Here is a 14,115-nt window from a genome sequence, read left to right as displayed (position 1 = left end):
ACACAGGTATTAGCAGGTTGTGAATGAGGTGTCTTCACAGAGCCCTTTCTGCCGGCCTGAGCCACCCACCGTCAAGGGGTCCTCCAGAAGTGTTTCCATCTCACTGAACTTCAGGTACACGTTTCCCCGACAAACTCTCCACAGCAGCCTCTCGAAGGAAGCCATCCTCTCCCTGTGGATCACGCCGGCCGTGAACCTACATGGTAGGAAGAGACACCACTGAGGGCCAGGGCCTGTAGGAGGGATGATGGGGACTGCTCACAAACTTCACGGCCCAGCTCCAACCTGCCCAAATTTTGTTGGATTGTCTGTTTTCTTCGATACTCTGTGTCCTTAATCATTGCAATTCTATCTATACTATACCATTATGAAAGACCCCCACTATGCTTATTGCCTGTTTAAATTGCCCTTGCTAATTTGCCAAGGTCAAGCTATGAGAAAAGTACAGGAGGGAACCAGGTGCTGCTCTCATCCAACGCCAACCAGATATCTGTGGTCTGCAGCTTGGACCAAAGCAAGGTCAGCAGGACGGTATCCGGGATGCTGAGAGAGTCATAACTGAATTCTTTGTATTCTTTGTGCCCAACCCGAATAACCAACTGTCCTTGGTTAACTACAACTGCTACATTTAGATGAAACAATGAAATCCCTGTAACCATGCTTCTGCTTCTGTAAGCCTGCTTCTTGCCACACCAACCCTATATAAACTGCCTGAGTTTTAACCTCGGCACGCTCAGTCCCCCGGAAGACTGAAGCATCCACAGGTACCTGTGTAAACAATAAATAACTTCTTGCACTTGCATCTAGTGGTTTGGTCTCGTCTCTTGGGGGCAAGGGCCTTCCCCCGACAGGCTCCAAACTCTTGGGGTCTCTGGGGTCTTTCAATTAAATACTATATAATACTACATATATTTATACACATATAAATATATAAGAGACCACCCCTGTGGTGGTGTAGCCAATGGTAGTCAATGTCCAGTGGTCTCTACACACCTTTATTTTTAAAAAGAATGTATTAAGAAACATACACTGATGTCCAAGAATCTTTTTTTATAGCTTTCTGATACTTAGCCGCTGGCTTAAACATCTAACACACGGTACTCAAAATGTAACTTTTCAATGGTTTATTACTTTGGATGACATTGATCTTTTATTGCCTTCAGGTAAAATATTTACATAAATATCATCTCCTTCCCATGTCAAGTTTGTTTTTGGAGAAAGGGTTTCTCTATGGAGTCCTGACCTGGTGTAAGGGTTCAGGCATTACGCTGGCCCGCCCCTGTCACCTGGCAGAAAGAATGCACTCAGGCAGTGCCCTGGTCAGCCCAGGTGCAAAGGACCCCTTTAAAAGAAAGACCCTGCCCACTTACACTGCCCCCCACCCCCACGTTCCCCTGGGGCAGATACGACTTTTCCTGTCTCCCTCTTCTCTAGTCTCTTCAGCTTTTTTCTGTTTCACTCCCCCCTTCCCTCCCCTTTCTATTAAAACTTCTCACTTAATCTCTGTCTGCCTGGCACATTTGTCCCCTGCCTTGGTCAGCCTCACCCACCAAGGAATCTGCCAAGGTTTCCCTCAAGCTTTATCACAACACCTGGAGCTCGCTATGTAGACCATGCTAGCCCAGAACTCACAGAGGCCTGCCTGCCCCTGCCTCCAGAGTGCTGCGACTAAAGGCGTGCCACCACAGCCAATTCCGATTTAAATTTCAATAGGCCCATAAATATCTACTGAATAAAAAATTAGGGGCCTCCAGCCGCAATGCTCATAAATGTTTTCAATTTTGTCCATCTCACATAAGTGCTAAATGCAATCCCATTTTGGACTGCCACAATACTGTCATGTCTGCTCAACTCTGTCATTTCTAATGACATCTGAAAAGGCCAAATATATTTTACTAAATATAAAGGAGGAAAGAAAACTAGGGAAGAGTCACGAACACCAACACCGGCCGTACACAAGGGGGCCCTGCACACAGGCACTCTCCAAGCTGAAGCCATGAATTCAATCATGAACCAGGGACACTCCCTTGCTCACTTCAGCAACCTTGTAGATCACCCCGGGTCTGTCCCTGTGTGGAACCCCTGTATTCATTCACCGGCAATCGTTCCACACCCAGGACTTCCTCACAGAGATTCATCCTTCAGTTCCGGGAGAGTTATCAAACACCAGGCATCAAGCAAAGCACTAGGCACCTACCCACACACAACTCGTAGGACACGGAGTTATACTAACCCCAACTTTCCAGTCATGAACGCAGGTATGGCTCTTAACTCCAAGAGACCCGAAGTGTCTTCAACAAAGAAGTCATCAGCTAGGTTGGTCTCGGTCTGAAAGACAAAACACCAACCCTGCCATTAAACACGGGGCACCTTGGAAAGCACCCACACCTCATGCTTTCGCTGTGTTTCTAAGGAAGCGTTGATCTCCCGCAAACGTTATCAGAAGTGAACAAGCAAAGAGCTCCGTGTCAGGACGGAAGCCCTCGAACCGACCCTCCCCAACCCCAGGTCTGCTCACCCCAACCCCAGGTCTGCTCAAACCCCACCCTCCCTTCTCTTGGGCCAACTTTAGTTTTCTTATTGAGATGTATAGTTGTCTTACTATGTCACCCTGACTGGTATAGAACTTGATTGTAGGCCAGGCCTGCCTCTGTGTCCCAAGGGCTGGGACTAAAGGTGTGTACCACCCTGCCTGGCCTGGCCACGGGTCAAGAAGCAAAGTATTTCACTCACAGTCCAGACCAGCCAGTTTTCCAGATAGAAATTTGGGTGCTGGGGAAGGACCCTTCGTTAACCCCACCCCCCAAGAAAACACCTCAAAAAAGTCCTGGGTTTTCTTTAGGAGGTATTTGAGTTCTGTCAGCTCCAGAAAGCTCTTCTTCAATGCCTGCTGGTTCTGGTTGGCTTCCTGTAGCTCTCCTTCCAATTTCTCGAGAGTACTCTGTGCAAGGGAGAGGAAAATAAGCCGGGTTACAAGAGCTGTGACCCTTATTCTACACATCAACCATAATCAATAACCAGACACCAAAGACGTTCCCGTGTCAAAACATAGCTCAAGCCGAGCGCTCCTGGAGAGTGTAGTAGCAAAACCCAGACAAACACTGTCTAGAGTGACCGAGACAATTCAAAAGTACTCTGAGGGATGGGAGACGACAGTTCCTGAGGAAGTAAGTCATGTTGTCTTTTAGGACCCCCAAGATAAAGTAATTTGGGAATTCATTATGCCGAAACACACTGTAAAATGATGGTTAACAAAAAAAAAAAAAAAAAGAGTATTTTCTCCTTTCCCACAACCCCCAAGGTTCTACATGGATCTGAAGAGTAAGATAAGAAGCCATGGGGAAAGGTGAGGAAAAAAAGGCAAGAAGGCAGAGTTGAGCCAAAAAAACAAGAACAAAAACAAAAAAGTAATGTATTCTCCCAAATGAGCACACACACGAAAGAATAAAGCTTGTGCCAGGCATTGGTGGTGCACACCTTTAACCCCAGCACTCAGGGGGCCGAGGCAGGTGGATCTCTGTGAGTTTGAGGCCAGCCTGGTCTACAGAGTGAGTGCCGGGATAGGCTCCAAAGCTACACAGAGAAAGCCTGTCTCGAAAAACAAAAGCCAAAAAAGAATAAAGCTGTGATAAAACCTGATTGGGGGGGGGGGGAAATCATAATCACCTTCTATAGAATATTCTGGAAAACAACTTTCCAGGGTTTTTTTGGTTTTGTTTGTTTGTTTTTCTTTTTGTTTGTTTGTTTTTTAAGAATGCCCAAAGAGGGCGCTGCCTTCACTAATAAGGGTGGTTAGTGTTTAGGTGGAAGCTCCACTTCAGCCCCATCTCTTTCTCCAGACCCTGTCCTCGAGAAAGCCGGACAGGTAATGGCTCCTCCCCTGGAGCGCTTTAGGGCCCCCTCCTCGGGAGCAGCCTCCTGGTTTCTCCTCTCTCACGAGATCACCTGGGAATGCTTTGCCCGGATTAAAACCTGGACTTTAATTCAGCTTAACTGGCGTATTGCATCAGCAGAGTTACCCACTACTGGGGAATACTTTTACTTATCAGTTAGACAGCAATTTCCTAAAATAAGAAAGCAGGTAGGGGACCAGCAAGATGGCTCGGCAGGTAGAGATGCTTGCCGCCAAGCCTGACAACCCGGTTCCGTCTCTAGGACCCATGTGAAGGGGAAAACAACTCCTGCTAGTGGTCCTCCAACTTCCACGAGCACACCACAGCATGTGTACATGCACACGCATGCACACTCACTGAGAGACATGTAAGTGTAATAACTTGAAAACCAGGTAGACATTAAAAGGTAACTATTGGAAATCTAGAAAGGAAAAAAAAAAAAATACAGCTATTCAAAGTCCAATAGATGAGATCGATCTAGTAAATTCTAGACACAATTTGTAAATGTAATATTAAAATTTAACAGCCAGGCATGGTGTTTCACACCTTTAATTCTGGAACTCAAGGCAGGAGGGTCTCTGGGAGTTAGAGGCCAGCCCGGTCTACAAAGTGAGTTCCAGGACAGCCACAGCCATATAATGGAGAGACCCTATCCAAAAAGATAGGAAGGAAGGAAACAAAAATTTAAAAACCTAGAAGATCACTTATCTAAAAAGACCTTTAAAATACGATAGAGAGTTGAGCGATGGTGGCGCACACCTTTAATCCCAGCACTGGGGAGGCAGAGACAGGGGTCTCTGTGAGTTTGAGGCCAGCCTAGCCTGGTCTACAAAAGACTTCCAGGACAGCCAGGACTACACAGAGAAACCATGTCTCAAAAATAAAGAAATAAATAAACGGACAGGACTAGAGACTTGGCTCGGTGGTTAAGTGCATTTACTGCTCTTGCCAGGGACCAGAGTTCAATTCCAAGCACCCAAAGGCTCACAGCCATCTGCAACTCCATCCCAGGAGGTCTGATGCCCTCTTCTGACCTTCATGGGCGCCAGACAGACAAAAAAAAAATGCAGCCAAGACATACACATAAGCAAAAATCTTAATTCAATGGAGAAAGCACCTTATATTAAGAAAAACACTACAACTATGGAGACGAGTTGACTTCAGAAACAATGTGGGATCTTAAAAGTTAAAACAAGGCGTGGGCAGCTGGTGAGATGGCTCAATGGTCAAGAACACCGATCAGTTTCTTTTATATAACTTTTTATATAACGTGGATTATGAAAAATCAACTCAGGTCCCTGCGTTTTTGCAGCAAGCATCTTACCAATTGAGACATCTCCCGAGCCTTCAACCATGTGATGATGGGTGGTAAAGTAAGGAACAGAGTCAGGACCCTGACTAGTGAAAATTATTTAAGATCCCGTCTCCAAAACGTGCTTTCTCTGCAACCCTAGACTGGGGAGGAAGAGGCAGGAGGCTGTGGCCAAATTGAAGATCTGCCTATGAGACTCCAATCCCCAAAACCCAACAAAGCATAAACAAAATAAAAAGATCGTCATTCTGTAAACCAGACTTAAAAGTGAGCAACCAGAAAGGGTTTCCAGGGGCTGAAAAGACAGCTCAGTGGTTAACAGGACCTGTTGCTCTCAAAGAGGACCTGGGTTCAGTCCCCAGCACCAGCATGGTGGCTCACAATCACCTGTAACTCCAGTTCCAGGGGATCCAAAACCCCCTTTGTCCTCCATGGGCCCCAGGCACACACATACATACATGCAGGCAGGCAAACACTCATACAACATAAATACACCTTTTTAAAAAAACAAAGGCTGTCCATACCAGTGCTACCTCCCTCTCTACCCCCTGAAAACAATTATATAAAGTCAGGCAAAACTGAATATTTAAATTTGGAGCAGTGAGCCTTGGAATTTGCCTGTCTCGGCACAGCTGAAGATTTTCCAGAACAGTCAATTAAACCAATCAGCTCACATTGAGTCCAGCTGGGTGAACTTTTTTTTTTTAGCTGAAAAGAGCCAGTTCAAACAAACTCTTCCTCCGTACGTGCCATGTCCATAACCGGAAAACATCGCATTCCACCACTATTGGCCTCTTCAGCCTGCCCATACCTCCACATAGGTAAGACTTCACTGCCTGTGAGAAACTTCCGTGCACAAAAGAAATTTCTCCTCAAAGTGGGGTGAGCTTGCTCAGAGCAGTGTTGAGAAAGGAAAACAGCTCCCCGCTAACGGGCATAAGAGGCCCTAAAGCTGTACCCTGGAATCTTCCTAGGACCGCGTCTTACTTATGGTTTCTTTCGCTATGACGAAACACCAGGACCAAAAGCAGCCCAGGAAGGAAAGGGTTTATTTCAGCTTACAGTTCCACATCATAGTCCATCAGTGAGGGAGTCACGGGCGGGCCGGAACTCAGCCATGGCAGGAAGCTGGAGGCAGCAGCTGATGCAGAGGCCAAGGATGAACAGTGGGAACCCTGCGGTGTGCCAGCTTAATCCTCAGCCTGCCATCTTATATAACCCAGGACCACCGGCCAGGGACGGTACCACCCACAATGGGCGGGTCCTCCCTGTCAATCACTAATCAAGAAGATGCTCTACAGGCTTGCCTACAGCCGGTTTTATGGAGGCATTTTCTCAGCCAAGGCTCCCTCTTCTCAGATGGCTCTAGTTGGCGTAAAAGTAGCCAGTGCAGACACGAAGTAACCCAGAAAGGGACTGTCTCCTACTTGTCCACATGTAAACGGTGTGGAAGCCTCTTGAGCATCCTCAGCTGGAGAGATGGCAAAGTGAGGCGGCTCTTACCTCCAGGGTGATCATTTCTCGGGGGAGAGGGGTCTCCGGGTCCTTCTCGGGCATCTGGACTATAATCTCGTTTTGCATCTCATCTTCCAGAAACCCTGAAGGAGAGCACAGGCGACCGTGACTACCCAGGACACGGAAGTGGGGGTCAGCATAACAGGAACCTCCAGCCAGCTGAGCTATGGGGCTGCTCTAGCTCCCGCCCTGCAGCCAGGTCCATCCTCCAAACCTCCGGCACACTTTGCCTTAGGGAGCCCTCAGAAAGCGTCACACATGACAGAAAGCTGTGCCAAGCAAGCGTGCTAGTTAAGTTCCACAAACTACCTCTCTTGCTTCACATTTAGGCAATAAGGGGGGGAAGGACTTACGGAGGATTCGCTCCAGCGACTCGCACCTTCGGACCTCATTCACAAACTTCCTCTGGAAGCTGTTCACGTTTGCGTTTAGCTGCAGGAAAGGGGAACCCGCGGGCTTGCGTTAGGGATCTGCAGCTGCATTACCTCCTTGATGCTGCGGGTTGGTACTAGGAATGTGTTAGGAACAAATATGGCTGTGCAAGGGGCACGAGTTACTGGAAAGCTGGACCTTCCGTGCCTACACTCCTGCGTGGAGTCGGGAATATGAGGGGACCTTGAACGCTCTACAGGTCTGCAGAGTGCTTCCGGGTCGGTGGTCAACAAGAATCCAGCCTTTGCTGTGGGTAGCTCTCAGCTTAACTTAATAAATGGTAGGCCTAGAGAGAGAGCTCAGTGGTTAAGAACACTCGCTGTTCTTAGGTTTCCCGCACCCAAGTCAGGCAGCTCACAGCCATGCAGAACTCCAGCTCCAGAGGATCCAAAGCCCCTGGCCTTGTGAGTGCCTGCACTCACATGCACATGCGCGCGTGCACACACACAACGAAAATCTTTAAAAAATGTTAGTGAGGACTGGTCTCTCTGGTCGGTGCTATGCTAACTAGTGATACAAAGGACAAGACCCAGGCCTCCCACTAGGCAGACGAGGTTTGATTTTGACCTTGGTGTGGAAATAAAGAAGGACTGATTTTCTAACTTGGCAAAGATATAAATGGCCCATGAGAAGCAATACTCCAGACATCCCTAGAGTGCTCTTACTGGAACTCCGCGCCAGAAGCCGCTCCAGGCCGCCTTGCCTGGAGTTTGACTACTCAGAGAAAATAGATTCTGTATGCATCTTGGAACCCGGTGATTCTGTATTCACTGCCAGCATGTGAAGAAGCTATACAGGGATTAAAACACCCAGCCATTGAACTGCAGCTTCAAAACATTCCCGGAGAAGACATGGGAGGAGCAGCATGGTCCAGACCATGCTGCAGGCCGGGAGAGATCTTAGCTGGAAGGTCAGGGCCATGGAATTCTGCCTGTCCTAGGTCTGGACTCCTCTCCCAGCACAATGTGTTTTGTTGATTGCCCAGAAGCATTGTGCAAGGGCTATCTATTGCCATCCCCACCTTCCTCTTATCTCCAAAGAATGCAGCACCTACATCTTTGAACTGAACCAAGCCAAGCTCTCCCAGCTCAGCTACACAGCAATAGGCAGCCTCCACCTGGAGAAACACTTGGGATAAACACATCTCCTCGCTTCGAAACACAGATGCCATGTCGGCCCAGCCTTAGTCTGGAGGGAAAAAAGAGAAAGAGAGAGAGTGAAGGTAATAAATACATGAAAATCTTAACATGATTTAAGTTAGGATTTAAAAAAATTCAGGGCTCGGTTATAGCTCAGTACTGACATAGCATGTATGTTCAATGAACCTGTCTAGTTCAATCCCCGGTGCCCACTCACACAGACACAGAAAGAGACAAAGACAAATAAATGATCCAACATTAACAAACCCAAGTAACCCCAAATTGAAACCTGGGAACACCAACATGATGCCCCCTACCTCCAACCTTACCTGCTAGATTACTGCTACAACACATGTGTTCTAGGGGGAAGATGCAAATTTCCCTCCAGCTATGTGTACATAATCTATACGTGAAACCTGGATGAGTTTTGCAGGCTGACTTGGATTCCACCTCTAAGACAATGTATCGTGTGTGCTTGTGTGTATATTGCAAACATGGAAATCTAAAAGTTCTGGTGCCAAGCATTTCGGATAAGGAATGCTCAGGCTGGGTGATGAGACATCCAAGGCTGGTCAAGTGTGAAAAGCATGTTTAGAACAGGAATAGCCCTGTTCTAAAGGTGTCAGCCCTGGCCCTGGCTCTCACAACGGCCTTCCAAGCACTCAGGGTGTACTGCAAGGAGCCTTGCCGATGCCCAGAGACAATGCATTCCAGAGTGTGGCATGTGACGTTTGTGACTCAACATTCCCCCACCCGCAAACATTTATCACGGGCCTGGGTTGCTTAGTGGAGAAAGGTGCTTGCCATCTGGTCTGATTTAACTGAGTTCAACCCCAGAGACCAGAGAGAGAGAGAGGGGGCCGGGTGCTTAGCAAACACCCAAAATCCTAGCACAAGGGAGAGACAGGTGGAATCCCTGAGTTTAATGCCATCCTGGTCTACAGAGCCAGGGCTACACAGAGAAACCTTGTCTTGAAAAACAAAAACCAACAACAATAATAAAACACACACATACACATATACATACAGAGAGAGAGAGAGAGAGAGAGAGAGAGAGAGAGAGAGAAACTTGCAAAGGACTTCAATGAGCCTTCAAGTTTTCACTAGGTAACACATCACATTCAGACTCAGGAGGGTCCCCTTGAGACATACACGCACATGCTCACACACATGCATGAATATGCACACACGTGCACACACACACACATACTTTCCTGTCACATTTCTGCCTCATTGCCCGCCCGCCTGTCACCGATGCCTCATCTTACCCCATGGCCCAAGCCAGGCAACTGCTAAGGTTTGTATGTCCAGGACTCAAGCCCTAAGGTCCTCAGCCTCCTTTTCTCCCAGGCTGGCAAACAGTCTTCCCCTATTCTTGTTTCCATGTGACCCCCAGGGCCTGGGGCCCCAGATCTCTCTCTGACTCCACAGAACAGCTCTGGACTCAACTGGGGGATCTACTTCATGGCTTGCCAAGCCTCGACCCTTCCCAAGGTGCCATTCATGAGGGACAGCCCCCTCCCCCCCCACACACACACACACTCTTCCTCCTGGACTCCATGCCCGGGACTCCCAGGCTGACACCTTTAGAACAGGGCTATTCCTGTTCTAAACATGAAGACCCCCCCCCTCACACACAATCTTCTAGACCACCACCAGTTTGTCTTCTTTTATGATTATGTACCCCTTTCCCAACTCCGTCTCCCAAACCCTTCCCTAGAACGCTTCTCCTGGACCTTTGGGGTCCATACACCCCCACACCACACCACACACACGAAAACAAAGTAGCCAGTGCCCAAGACACTGGCCTCCTCCAGGGTCTCTGCTGGACAGAGGGCGGGGAGGGCAGTTCCCTAGGTTAGGAAGGAAGGCCAAGACGCTTTCCATCGACCGACGAAGTCCACAGTAGGCTGCTCTCCTCCCGTGGGAGCCCCAGAGCACCCACATTGTTTCTTCCTGTTGCTTCCATCAGCTCATCCTGGAAAACCAGCAGCCCTCTTGCACAGATCCATACCTGCCAGCCCCTGGGTCTGTCCCCCAAAAGGATAAAGTCTAAAGCCTTCTCCAGACATCCATACTCTGTTCTCCCTGACCCTGCACCTACCTGGGGCCCTTGCTCATGCTCCCCAGCTGTCCACCCCCATCCCCCATAACCCCGCCATCCCCCCAACTCTTCCAGGACACCTTCCTGACTGTGCTGCTTAACAAGGGCCCTGGGTCCCCACTACCCAGCGACATCCTGAGGCTGGGACTCCCCCATCAGTCTAGCACGGACTGAGCTCAACAGTAATTGTCACAAAGGATGTCCTGACTTACTTCTTTTCCTTACCCTCCGCCCCAGAAGTCCAACTGGAGCTACACTTTTTGAGCACTAAAATAAATCAGAAAGGTTTTGCTGTTTCAATAACGAGGCCACGTGTTCACAGAACCGTAAGACATCAGCTTCATGAAGACCAAGGACCTTTCTCACCTGAGTTTCCGGAGAGCTTGTTCTGGGTGGGGACCCACTGCCCAAATCCTGGAGCAGGAATGCCCAACAGCAGCAGAGGCGGCTGCAGCAGCGGCAGCCACGGTCAGTTGTGGTTTTTGAGTGGCCCGGAGCCCCGTGGCAGGGAGGCTGCCTAGCCTTCCCCCTCCACACACTGTCCCAGCTCCCTCTCCAGAGGCCACTCTGTTGTATCAACACATCCTGCAGTGGGTGAGCTCAAACCTGCCACACCGGCCAGCCCTGCTCCACCCCAGCCCCACCTGGGCCCCGCCCTCAGCAGCGACCTTGAGTCCCCACTGCCGAGCAAGAACTTAGTTCTCTAAGGGGGTAACTTGCTCCTCGGGGAACTGAGGTTGGGGACAAGGTTTCCAGGGTCCTTATAAGGGCAAGATAGACAGCAGGCTAGTTCAGCTCCTACACAAATCAAAACACTCCTTCAGCCTCAAGAACAAGGCTGGGTGTGACTCACTTGCCTAGCTCGTAGGAGGCCCTGGGTTTGATCCCAACACTGCACACAACAGTAAGAATGAAAAAACATTAAGAAGTAGCTTTGGAAGTGAACAAAGTGCCTCATTCACCGTCCTCTTAAGGACTTTCTAAAGGCGGAGAGACGCTGAAGCCTTAGAATAACCCAGCGTGTGAGGTCCAGCTTCCCAAGGGGGCAAGTTAGGAGAGGAAGAGAGTCAGAGGTTTTTCTGGGCTTAGAGGCTTCCTCTGCAGCTCCCTCTGACTGTCTTGATATGAATGAACTTTCCAGAATGCCTTTCCCGGGTGTTTGTTTGCCAGTTCCCTTTGTGTACCCACCTAGGGACCCCATAAAATTTTCCTGGGTCCTCAAATGAGGAGTGGTTTTTAGTTGTTTCCCCCATTTTATGGTCTGCGTGTGTTTAGTTGAGACAGGGTCTCAAGTAGGCCAGGCTGGCCTAGAATTTACTATGGAGGAGATTTTCTGATCCTCCAGCCTCATCTCCCCAGTGCTGGGTTTACAGGCATGTGCTACCTACCACCCCTGCTTTATGTGATGCTGGGCTGAATCCGAGACTTCATGGGTACCGAACAGGAGCTCTGCCATGTGAGCTACACCCCCAGATCGTGTTTTTCACTGCTTCTCACGGAAAACATTTAAATATCTGGCAAAGTAGAAAGACTAGTTCGTACAAGGGCCTTCCCAATACATGTCGCTCGACTTCATCAATTTGCATTTTGTGCCATCTAAACTCCACTCCCCTCTAATTATTAATGCTTTGAAGTTAATCCCACATATCATATAATTTCTTTCAAAAAAAAACTGTCAACATGTCACATATCTTTAAAAGATTCTTTCACAGACACACACACACACAGTCATGATCACCCCTCAAATTCAGTGATAATTCTTTCATATCAGGTAGCCTACCAGGGATGTCTGCGTTAGTTTTAACCGTCAGCTTGACAGCCTAGAATCACCTGGGAAGTTGCTAATTCCATGCTGGAGAATAACACCACTACCACAGTTTAGAGCCAAATTTGAATCAAGCTTTAATTGAATACTGGCCAGGTGGATGGGCTCTGGCCAGGCCTATACTCAGGTTTCCAGGAAATGGCCCCAAATCAAGTTTTGCAGGGTCTTAAGTTAGGGAGTCAGGAGAAAGAGAAGGGGAGAAGAGGAGGGGGAGGAGGGCGTGAGGGAGCAGGAAGGTTGAGTCCGGAGAGGAATGGAGGAGAGCAAGAAAGGGATTCCATAATAGAGGGGGCCATTATAGGTTTAAAAAGAAATCTGGCACTAGGGAAATGTCCAGAGATCTACAAGGATGACCCCAACTAACAATCTAAGCAATAGTGGAGAGGCTGCCTTAAATGTCCTTCCCTGATAATGAGATTGATGACTACCTTATCTGCCATCCTAGAGCCTTCATCCAGTAGCTGATGGAAAAAGAAGCAGACACCCACAGCTAAACCCTGAGATGAACTCCTGGAATCCAGTGTAGAGAGGGAGGAGTGATGAGCAAAGGGGTCAAGAACAGGCAAGACAGCTGACCTGAGCAAGGGGGAGGAGCATGGACCCCAGACTGATAGCTGGGAAACCAGCATAGGACTGACCCAGACCCCCTGAACGTGGGTGTTAATTAGGAGGACTGGGCCGTCTAAGGGAGCTCAGACAGTGGAACCAGGATGTATCCCTGGTGCACGAACGGACTTTGGGAGCCCATTCCCCACGGAGAGATACTCCCTTAGCCTAGAGACAGGAGGAAGGGCCTAGGCCTTACCCCAAATGACTTGGCAGATTTTGATGATCCCTCCTAGAAGGCATCACCCTCCCTGGGGAGTGGATGGGGGATGGGATGGGGGGATCTGTGGAGTGTAAGGGAGGATGGAGGGAGAGGGAACTGAGATCAATATGTAAAATAAGAAAAAATTTTAAAATATTTTTTTAAAAGAAGGAAAATCCATAATTCACCAAATTTCCTACAAGGTCCAATTAAGGGCAAGCATACATACATTCTGATGTATTTCCTGCCCATGTACCTCCCACCTATATATGATCAAACACATCCAATGCAGATGGGTCAAAAAAACTTGTTTAGGGGGACTGAAAACTTGTGGCTTGTTATCTCCCATAAACAAGAGCCTCCAGCATTTCAGAAACTTGGGCAAGGTGCTTGCAGGTCAGAGGCATTTTGTTTCATGGTTCTTGAAGGCATAGTAATCAAAACTTAAAATGTGACTTTAGGGCAGGAGTTGGAACACACACCATAAGTCCCAGCACTTGGGAAGCAGATGCAGTTGGATCTCTGTGAGTTCAAGGACAGCCTAGTCTACAAAGTGAGATCCAAGACAGCCAGAGCTGTTACACAGAGGAATCCCTGCCTCGAAAAGCCAACCAACCCAACAACAACAAAACCCCTTTAGTTCTTACAAAGTGAGCTAATGAAGAATTATTTAGATAAAGTTAGCCTGTGTGCATGTCTGGGGGATGTCTTATGGATGTAAGGAGTCCTAGCCCATTATGAATGGTACCATTCCCTAGGCAGAGAATCTTAAACCATACAGGATGTGGAAAAGCTAGATGAAAGCAAGCAAGGGTGCATTTATTCTATTTTTGCTCTTGGCTGTGTATGTGATAGGATTAGCTGCTTGAGTGAGGGGCTGCCTTGCCTGCCCCAAAATGATAGACAGGAACTGTTTGAGACAGATTTGGAGATGTGGCCTTGTCGGCAGTGGCGTGTCACTGGGGGTGGCTGTGAGGGTTCACAGGTCCATGCTAGGCACAGTTGGTTCTTGCTCTCTGACTTGTGCTGTGGATCAGATGTGAGTCCTCAGCTACTACACTGTGCTTGCGATGATCATGAACTAACC

At 48.4% G+C, this 14,115-nt stretch overlaps 1 protein-coding gene across 3 annotated transcripts in view; it reads right to left on the bottom strand.

The window, feature by feature from the left end:
- The window catches only part of Atp6v0a4 (ATPase H+ transporting V0 subunit a4), a 77,786-nt gene that overhangs the window by 37,608 nt on the left and 26,063 nt on the right, over positions 1 to 14,115 (bottom strand). For 2 of the 3 annotated variants that reach the window (XM_051174638.1, XM_051174641.1), the window contains exons 2-7: positions 8,207 to 8,340; positions 7,074 to 7,152; positions 6,709 to 6,803; positions 2,816 to 2,941; positions 2,234 to 2,328; positions 70 to 196 (exon numbers count right to left, since the gene is read on the bottom strand). In XM_051174638.1, the coding sequence (XP_051030595.1) occupies positions 70 to 196; positions 2,234 to 2,328; positions 2,816 to 2,941; positions 6,709 to 6,803; positions 7,074 to 7,152; positions 8,207 to 8,323 (639 nt within the window). In that variant the 5' untranslated portion in view covers positions 8,324 to 8,340. Of the gene's footprint in view, positions 1 to 69; positions 197 to 2,233; positions 2,329 to 2,815; positions 2,942 to 6,708; positions 6,804 to 7,073; positions 7,153 to 8,206; positions 8,341 to 10,761; positions 10,857 to 14,115 lie in introns of those variants that run through there. The other variant, XM_051174639.1, reaches the window with a different exon arrangement.

The sequence above is a fragment of the Phodopus roborovskii genome, unplaced genomic scaffold (assembly GCF_943737965.1).
Source record: "Phodopus roborovskii unplaced genomic scaffold, PHOROB, whole genome shotgun sequence".
Taxonomy (NCBI): Eukaryota; Metazoa; Chordata; class Mammalia; order Rodentia; family Cricetidae; genus Phodopus; species Phodopus roborovskii.
Note: the sequence above shows the minus strand (reverse complement) of the source record. Positions and strands in the feature narration are given on the sequence as shown.